General features: G+C 38.7%; 1 protein-coding gene and 1 long non-coding RNA gene across 2 annotated transcripts in view; both read right to left on the bottom strand.

Moving 5' to 3' along the window:
• Positions 1–10138, bottom strand: part of LOC135088629 (uncharacterized) — a 92259-nt gene that overhangs the window by 37701 nt on the left and 44420 nt on the right. The gene's annotated exons all lie outside the window — the stretch shown is intronic.
• LOC135071479 (sodium channel protein Nach-like) lies at positions 6822–10076 on the bottom strand. The gene is made up of 9 exons (XM_063965257.1): positions 9473–10076; positions 9221–9318; positions 8744–8846; positions 8280–8457; positions 8044–8189; positions 7826–7931; positions 7466–7742; positions 7253–7391; positions 6822–7027 (listed from the first exon to the last, which is right to left on the bottom strand). The coding sequence occupies exons 1-9, from the start codon at positions 9658–9660 to the stop codon at positions 6898–6900; spliced, it is 1365 nt and encodes a 454-aa protein (XP_063821327.1). The 5' UTR covers positions 9661–10076; the 3' UTR covers positions 6822–6897.

Here is a 10138-nt window from a genome sequence, read left to right on the forward strand (position 1 = left end):
GCGACGTAAAACACGATATCAATAATTAAATAATCGCTTGTGTTATTTTTATGCATTTCATTATTTTGAGAGTTTATTTAAAATGTTTATTTAAAACAGGTTAGTGATAGAGATATTCACTCGAATAAGTAACCAGGTTATTGTAACACTGGGTTTATTGGAAAGTTGAAACCAAAAAGATATCCCAGTGAGACATGCAATAATAATAATTATTACACTTTAATTAAAAACGTTTCAGACGATCATTTTACGCCTATTACCTATTGTAACATGCGTGATGATGAATAAATTGTGAATTTTGAAGGTGTTATACACGCATCCATAATTTAAACCGTACTATACTGTGCGAACACTGTTGCGTATGATACAACGCAACTGGTTATTGCAATAGGGTTTGATAAATTAAAGTATTTATTACATTGCATATTTATACACTTGACGTAGCTGTGTATCACACCTTTTCGAATTGACAATTCAGTGATTGATAACGAATTCTCCATAGTTAATACCTCTAGCCAATTTTACTTAATCCCCCTAAATTATAATCATAAATTAGATAGATAGGTATTTATAAGTGATGTCCTATTTTATTGTAGATAAATGATCATACTAGTTTTTATAATTGAGATTCTTTGAAAATATTACTTAGTATGATTTAAAATCGGGAATTTCTTAACAGTATGTACTTATTGTTTTACACTCATTATTAGTGATTTTAGATTTATCTTTATTTTTGTATAGTTGTATGCGGTATAATGTGAATGAAAATTTGAGTTGTTGTTAGTTTTTATTTTATTGAGTGTTTGTTTAGCTGATTCATTTCAATTGTTTCACATTTCTTTAATATTTTTTAAAAGACAATGTGCACAAATCGTTTTGTATAATTCCCTATACTATTGTGTATTATTTAATCAAACCATGAAATCTTAACTAAAGAGTAAGGCGGTTATCACACTGCGCCGCGCTCCGACGCGGAGCGCGTGATTTCATATAAAAAAACCCGCGCGCGGACGCGTTGTCAGTGTGAAGTGCCGCGCGTGTTTTCTATACAAACTGAGGTACTTGCATACAATGATTAAATCTGTCGTCCCGCGCTCCGCGGCGGAGCGCGGCGCAGTGTGATAACCGCCTATATACGACATTGCCATATTGATATCTTTGAACATGCATATTTCGTGAATTGTCAGTTACCAAAGTTTTTATCATTGTATTTTACTATTGCTAGCACTTAGGCCCCTTGCTCGGCGGGGTTTGTTATCGTACAGTATAACGTGTGAAGATTTATTACAAAAGGTGTCAAAATTAAATCTTGCAATATGCAAATAAAACTACTTTTAGAACCAGTACAGTGAAATGTTTAACAGTGATAGTTTTCTTCTTTATACTAATATTTTTTTACTTTTTCAAATTAAGTTGCATTTCGCTTAGATTGACTATTGTCAATTTGTTTTTGCAATACTAGCATTATAGTCTATCCAATATAGCTTGATTAGAATGACAGCTGTCAAACGAATGTGACTAGTGCTGGGATACGGTTCACATAGATGTATCGATAAGTTTTCGAAAAATGATATAAAAAAATGCACCCAATTTTTCCTCATATTTTTATTCATAAAAATGACGATTATGATTTAAATTTAAAGACAGTAAAATTTAAAATTCATGTTAAGGGTGTACAACCTAAGTCGTAGTCATTATCATCAGTGTTCTTCAGTGGTTTTTTTCTCTCGCTAGAGGGGCGGTGGGCATCTCTTCTAGAGCAACGGTGCTATGAATACCCAAAAAAATACCGGTGATTGATTTCCGATGTTTGATTATTTAAGAATGAAATGTTTTTTGGTTTTTAATAGTGAACATTTAGAAAAACGTATAACTTGACTTAAATATGTAAAAAAATTAGTTAGAAAAATTTTTTGTTAAATATGTTAAAAAAATAGTTTTAATTTAATATGACATTTGTCGATATGTCCCAACACTAACATTTTTGTAACTCGAGATAACCTTGTAAAGACGTCGTTAATACTCTAGCTTGATTTTTATAATTTCGAATTACTACTTATTGGTGTAATTTAACGCTGCATTTACACGAAATTAACATTTTTATTGGAAGCACTGTCGTCGAAAATATTGTTTGTAGGTCAGACGTGAATTATTTCTTGTCCGCTAATATTTAGCTCTCATTGATCGCTACTACAAAGTTATGTCGTTACTTTTGATGGCAGCTGTCATTCTAATCAAGCTATATTGGATAGACTATAAGTTAGTATCAACTAATATAGTGCTTTTTGTGAGAATCACAAGTTTGTAGTGGCGATTGACTAATGAATATTATTTTTAAGTAAAACATACCTACATGTTTACGAAATACCTAAGTAGGTTTTCAAAACCAGTGTCACAAAATGTCTCAATACATCAAAATAATTAATAGTCCAGTAGAATTAGCTTTTAAATCGGAAATAATTCCTACAAAAGATTTTATTGTTTTAATGGCTTCATTGGTTGCCCATTAAGACTCTCCTAAGTTTTCGACTTCGACGGAGTTGTGCTTAAGTGGTGGGGGCCCCCGAAAGAGGCATTTTTTCGGTTTTCCGGTTATACCGCGTAAAGGACTTACCCTATCAAAAAGTGGTCTTCATGACGGTTGAAGGGCACTTAATCCTGCATTGAATAAGACCAAATTCATATGTTTTGGACAAACCGTTCTCGAGCTAATGTTCGGCAAAGTAGAAAATATACGTATAATTAATGACCCTCTCCACGTCCAATGGTTTGTTACCCACAGGCTTCCAAGTCTTGAAAAGGGCCACCTCAACCAGTGTAACCCTATCAAGGCTTACGAGCTTGATGCGCCTATCCTTGTTCGTCCCAGCCGTTCCTTAACTGCGGTTGCTGCACCTCTTCCTGGCACTCACCTGAACGACTCTGTGTTACCTACTGTGGCTGCCCCTCTTCCTTGTATCCTCCTGCATGACTACGTTGCCTAGCCGTATGCCTGGTCTAAGGTTCGACGCCAAAAATCAACAACAACAAGTTCATATTAAAACGCTGAAGAGTTTTTTGTTTGTTTGTTTGAACGCGCTAATCTTAAGAATTACTAGTTTGATTGAAATAATTATTTTTGTGTTGAATAGCTCGTACATTGAGGAAGGCTATAGGATATATACAATCACTCTACGACTAATAGAGGCGAAGCAGTAAAGAAAAATGTTGCAAGCACGGAAAATAGTATTTAAACTATTTTCACGCGTACAAAGTTGATTTTGTGGCGTCGAACCTTGGACCAGGCATATAGCTAAGCAATGCAATCGTACAGGAGGGTACAAGGAAGAGAGGCAGCCACATTAGGTAACACAGAGTCGTTCAGGAGAGTGTCAGGAAGAGGTGCAGCAACCGCAGTTAAGGAACGGCTGGGACGAACAAGGATAAGCGAATCAAACTCGTGAGCCTTGTTAGGGTTACACTGATTAAGGCGACCCTTTACAAGGCTTGGAAGCATGTGGGTAACAAGCCATTGGACGTGGAGAGGGTCATTAATTATACGTATATTTTCTACTTTGCCGAACTTTAGCGCGAGAACGGTTTGTCCAAAACATATGAATTTGGTCTTATTCAATGCAGGATTAAGTGCCCTTTAACCGTCAGGAAGACCACTTTTCGATAGGGTAAGTCCTTTACGCGGTATAACCGGAAAACCGAAAAAACGCCGCTTTCGGGGGCCCCCACCACTTAAGCACAACTCCGTCGAAGTCGAAAACTTAGGAGAGTCTTAATGGGCAACCAATGAAGCCATTAAAGCAAAAAAATCTTTTGTAGGAATTATTTCCGATTTAATCAATTTTTGTGTTTAATTCTACTGGCCTATAACTGGTTTCCTCTTTTTGTTACAATTTTATCTACGATATCTTAGTTTTACTATTAATGTCTTCTGTATTATGAAAATACATTAGATTGCTTTTGTGTATTTCGTTTCTTTTTTGCTGTAAAGAAGGTCAGTCCTGTTCAAAAACCCAAGTTCTGATGTGCAGGCTGGTCTGGCATAGTCAGTCGCCTCTTACATAACGCCAACCAATTGTAGAATTAACTTAAATCCATTCCTAATAATTTAGTCCGTTGTAAGATTATTTTGGTGCTTTGTTTGATTTAGATTTTTCAAATCTTATCTAGAGTAAAATATCAAGAGATACATTTTTGAAGAACTCTCTTTTTAAACTTGTTATTTATTGAACTGCATTATTGTGGTTGTTTTTAGACTCTTGTAAATTGTCTATGTTTATATTATATTTCTCCAGTATTTGGAACTTGTTGACTGTTTTGTGTCCAATTTATGTCACGATAATGTAGTTCGATTAAAATTTTACTAATACTGCGACGTTTTAGATGGATGTGACCATAAAATAAATGGTTCAGTATAATAGACATATTTTTATTTAGAAAAAATCCTTTCCCAATCTTTTCAAAGATAAGAAAAATAAAAAGAGTAAAGTTGCGTGTACGAAAGTTTAATAATAGTGATGTAAAATTTCTAAACGAATAGGACATAGCATTCCTGTTTCATGGCTACACAGGATTCAAAGTTCCTTACAAACACCGCATCAAACATGAAAGAAAAGAGTTAGCTTACAAAAGTTCACTACGAAGAGAAAACAATTCCATTTAAGGCAAATAAGTGGGGTATCCTGGTGGTGGCGAGTATTGTGGCGGCTGGGTGTCCTTCGGGCGGACCAGCAGGGGCCGCGCGCTGCGGGCAGCCGGTGGCTGTTTCCACCTGAAACAAATTTCATATCGTTTACGATACATCGTTGCACTACAGATGTTGAAAAAAGGTCTCTAAGGAATCATATTGAATGGAAACTTATATTTAAAGTAAAGAAAAAGGCAGGTTTTTGGAAAGTTATATTCTTGAATAGTTTACGAAGTTTGATTTTAAAAGCCTGACTTCGACTAGGTTTCCCACACCGCTATACACTATCACAGAAACCTACTTAAGGTTCAGTCAAATCAACGCGATCAGCCGGCGTGCAGCGATGGCGATCAGACTTAAGGTTCGGCCAAACCAACGCGATCAGCCGGCGTGCAGCGATGGCGATCAATGCATTTAAGTCTGGTCGCCATCGCTGCACGCCGGCTGGTCGCGTGTGATCGCGTTGGTTTGGACTTTGGCAGAACCTTTAAAAGAATTGATCGCCATCGCTGCACGCCGGCTGATCGCGCTGGTTTGGCTGAACCTTTAGGCGTTATTAAGCATCAAACGCACCAAGGAACGAGGCTCAGGTCGTACGGCGGCTTGGGCTGCGCCAGCCGCTCGGCCCGCTCCCGCCGCAGCGTGCCGGCGTCGCGCACCACGCGCGCAGCGTGAAGTAATCTCTTCCCGCACCGCTACACTATGGCAGAAACCTACTTTGGCGTTATTTATGCATCAAACGCACCACGGGACGAGGCTCAGGTCGTACGGCGGCTTCGGCTGCGCCAGCCGCTCCGCGCGCTCCCGCCGCAGCGTGAAGTAATCTCTTCCCGCACCGCTACACTATGGCAGAAACCTACTTAGGCGTTATTTATGCATCAAACGCACCAAGGAACGAGGCTTAGGTCGTACGGCGGCTTCGGCTGCGCCAGCCGCTCCGCCCGCTCGCGCCGCAGCGTGCCGGCGTCGCGCACCACGCGCGCAGCGTGAAGCGTGAAGTAATCTCTTCCCGCACCGCTACACTATGGCTCTATGGCAGAAACTGCTTCGGCTGCGCCAGCCGTTCCGCACGCTTCCGCGTGAAGTAACCATTCCCGCACCGCTACACTATCTCAGAAACCTACTTAGGCGTTATTTAAGTATGCATCAAACGCACCAAGGAACGAGGCTTAAATCGTACGGCGGCTTCGGCTGCGCCAGCCGCTCCGCGCGCTCCCGCCGCAGCGTGCCGGCGTCGCGCACCGCCGCGCACCACGCGCGCAGCGTGAAGTAGTACACCAGCTCCACGCCCGACAGCAGCGAGAACCCGAGGAACAGGCCTGCTATGCCGCCGAATGATACTACAACACAACATAGTGACTGAGTTGCTTGCGCTGCTTCTTCTCAGCACTGACCCCTCAGATCATAGAAGGGATATGATCTGAGACTGACCCGTTTATTGTCCCGAAGCAGTGGTAGGGTTAATACTGGGACGTGTAAGAGTAGGCGCACACCGTTGATTTTTAGTTGGCCGATAGTTGTGCCCGATTTCAAATTGTATGAAGAATCGGTCAAATCGAATCGGCGTAGTGTGCGCGCTCCCATACATGCCCATACTGATCAACAGCCCGACTAAACTATCGGCCGACGAAAAATCAACGGTGTGCGCCTACTCTAAAAGAGCTTTTTAAAAGCCTAATTTGCAAATATAAATGAGTTTTACGAGTTTTTGAACTTGCTCAGATTAAAATTTATCCAAACAATTTTTCGCAACGATGCACGCCACGGTACAATGTGTAAAAAAAATGCGAAGTTGCATAGCACAAAGTTTATTAAAAGTTGTATTTAGATTTTTTGGTAAAATAGGTTTTTGGAATCTTTTCAAAAAGTTACTTTTTATTTTCGAAGAAAACTGATAGTGTGAATATAAAATGGACTACACGGCGGTAAATCACAACACCGATAAGCATATTTAAATAAATACAGATATTATCGTGGCGTGCATTCTAACCGGGTAATCAAAATCACTGGTTTTTTTTTTAACTATTTTTAAGTTTGGAGCTAAGTTTAACTTCTTAAATGCTAAAATAAAAAGTCCTTGGCATTATTATTATACGCAGACCGTTTTGACGAAACATTTACTTAGTTAAGAGTCGGGAAGGGACATTCGTATATTACGGAGACGGGTCAAACATTGCATAATGAAAAATACAACAAGAAAAACAGTACGAAAAAAGTCAATGAACGACGTAATGCTTACCTAACAAGTCAACCCAACCAAAGAGCACCTCGCGTTTGTACCGCACCATTGGCCACGACACGAACTCTGTTTCCAGTGAACTTGTCGAGCCTGATGCTTTCATGGAGCTACAAATTTGAAATAGTTTGTTGTTGACTAAAACTGATTCACTTAAGTTCTGATACAGAAAGTGCTGTTAAAACGTCGATAACACTATACATACACCATACACAGTTTATTTATAGCACCACGTTGGGCGCCAATTTTGTCAGACCTCGATTAGACATTATTTAAATGCACCATGTTGGGTGCCAATTTAATAACCACAAGAAAGACAAGAATTAATTACTTACTCAATTTCAGTAAGCTTCTCCACTTCATAAACTGTGTGTTTGCAGCCCAGCTCACACGAGCAACGCGTCACGTCCGTGATCGCGTCTACGTTATCCGCTATGCACTTTAGTTCGGGAACTGTACAAAATCTGTAGCCCTCTATAAATAAAGGAATAAACTTGTTTAAATATCTTACTACAGCGCATTTTTTACAGAAAGTTATGTTCTCTTACTTGTGGTCGGATAAAAGTGCGGCACACATTTGCAAAAAGCTCGACTCCTCTGCATACGGCACTGCCTCATACAAGTGGAATACGTATAAATGTTGGAGGTTTCTAGTTTCTGCTCATCTGCGAAGATACAGCGGCGCTGGCGTATAGACAACTGCCGGGCGTCTTCTGTAGTGTACGTGTGTTTCACGGAAAATGACACTTTTTCCACTCGCCGGTCCCACGAGTGTTGAGCGCTTTGCTCTAAGCCGGCCGCTTCTTCCGTGGAATGTATGTAGACCTACAGCAAAAGTAATTTAAGGTAGTAACTATTTAAAACACACAAGTATATGCTATAAGTAGGTGCATTAGTCCCATACTCACGTCAATTGTAGTGTCGTTACGATAAGAATTAAATAGAAACGACCATTTTGCATCTGTCTCGTGTATAAACGCTTCTGCGAATTGATCCGGTTGCGGTTGAGTTTGCCTAAAATTAATTATAAGTATGGATTAGGCAATAAATAAAAACTTTTTAATTTGTAGCTGCATACAAAATAGTAAAATGATTACATAGCAAAATAGTAGTATTAGGCACATACCACGGCCATGTTTTTTCAGCGTGCCTAGAGTTGAAAGCATAGCAAAATCCCATCTCGGTAAACACCGGCACAAGCAGATCACAGCATTCCTCCGAGTCTCCTTTCCACTCGCAGTCATAGAATAGCGAATCGCAGCGACGTACGATCTAAGGCGGTAACACATTTTATGGTAAAACTACTTTTAAAATTCTAGATTCTATTGTTTGTTTTTATCAAACAAAGGAAGACTATCGTACTTTAAAAACGGCATCCTTCGGATCTGTTATAGGCGCAGGAGGTTCCTTATCGTTCTTGCCCATCAGCTTGTCATTTTTTAAAAAGACCCCGCTAGGATCGGCAATGGACTGATAGCTCAGCGTGGCGAGCCATCGGAGCATTGCCTCAATATCCTCAGGCACTTCAGAACCATAAACGCTGTAAAATAAAAAAAAAGTTTGAAATATAACTGGTAGGCAAATAAAAAAAGATTTGTTAGAAGAATAATGTAGCAGCTACTAGTCAATAAAAATAAAAAACCGAGTTGCAAAGCAGATGGTTTACCCAGCCACCGTTCAAGCATGATGGTGTTCGCAACGCTCGAATGAGTGTCATGATACTGTGCAGAATAATAAGAAAATATCCAAGAAGCTAATAACAACATAAATAATGGAAAAATATTGACAAAAGAAATTAAAATATCATGGGGTTAGTATACACTTACGATTCTATGTATTCTTGGAGAAGTTCATCATCAACGGGATTTACATCGCACAATGTGACAGCTGGAAACGGCACGTCCCAATTGTGGAAATCCGTATCCAAACCTGCAAATGTGATTAAAACGGCAAGCTGGTTAAATAATAAGCTTTTAACTTTAAATTTAAACTTTTAACTTTAATTTAAATAATAAGATTAATTTTTTTTTTAATCCACTTTTAAGAATGGAGGTTTTGTTGTGCATTTTTTTTATATTTTGTGATTTTAAATTGCTCGCACTCTGCATAACTTTCGATTAACTTGTAAAGTTTATCTGTGGAAACTGATTAGGCTACTGTACTGTTTTTATTTTTTAAGTTCACATGTATAAACTCATGCTGTTTGTTTAATAAAGAAAAATAAAATAAAATAAACTTGGTTAACTCTTTCACTGAAGAGTGTAAGTGAAAAAACATAACTAACTTATCTAAAAGGCTTTTACCTGTAATTGTTGGATTGGTCTGAAATTTTTCCCACAAACTAACAATGATGATGCAAGTGGTCACAGCACCTACAGCCGTAAAGCTAAACCACATAAACCTGAAAAAAAAATTCAAAAAGCAGTTCCAGAAAAAATCCGTTCTAATATAAGTACAACCACTTCTTTTAACTCGTCTCTTATTTAGGTCTCTTCCGTGAATAATAACTTATTGGGATTTAGCATCCGAGTAAACTATAGACAGACAGGTCTTACTTTTCACAGAACGGTCGTTCCTTTTCAGCAATGTAACGCACACCGTGCAGCGTGGAGTTGTTAAAGAACTCAGTCGTTTGATGGCGAAGGCTGGTGGCCAGCAATGACAAAGGTCCACCGTCCGAGGACTTGCCATCATCGTCCACAAATCCATTCTTTCGCTTCGATCCTTCAGGGTGAACCCTCATATTTTTATTTTACACATTTTTCAACCGTCTCCGTAACCACTGATATGATGCACAGTTGGGCAATAAACATACTGAATCACGCTAGGCCGATAATATCAAAAATATCGACCGCCCATTGCGTGACATACGTAATGTCATAAGTATTGCCTATTAAAAGTTATCCTGTAACGACATCTAAAAGCCGTTTAAAAGTGTGCCATGAAATATTATAGCATTACAATGTTACAATTCAAACACGCATAATGTTTTAAAACAGTGTACCTACAACAACTCAACAACAACTGAACAGTCTTACAGCAAAATAACAACTTCGATATGTAGACATTTTATTCACCCACCTTGGGATCTGTGTATGAATAAAGGAAACAAAAGTGATAAATTTCACTTTCATCAAACTATTATGTGTCGAGTATTAAAGTAAATTTATAGATTTATACAAATTCAAACAGTTAAGTATAAAATATAAAGTACCTACTTA

This window comes from Ostrinia nubilalis, chromosome 4 (assembly GCF_963855985.1).
Source record: "Ostrinia nubilalis chromosome 4, ilOstNubi1.1, whole genome shotgun sequence".
Taxonomy (NCBI): domain Eukaryota; kingdom Metazoa; phylum Arthropoda; class Insecta; order Lepidoptera; family Crambidae; genus Ostrinia; species Ostrinia nubilalis.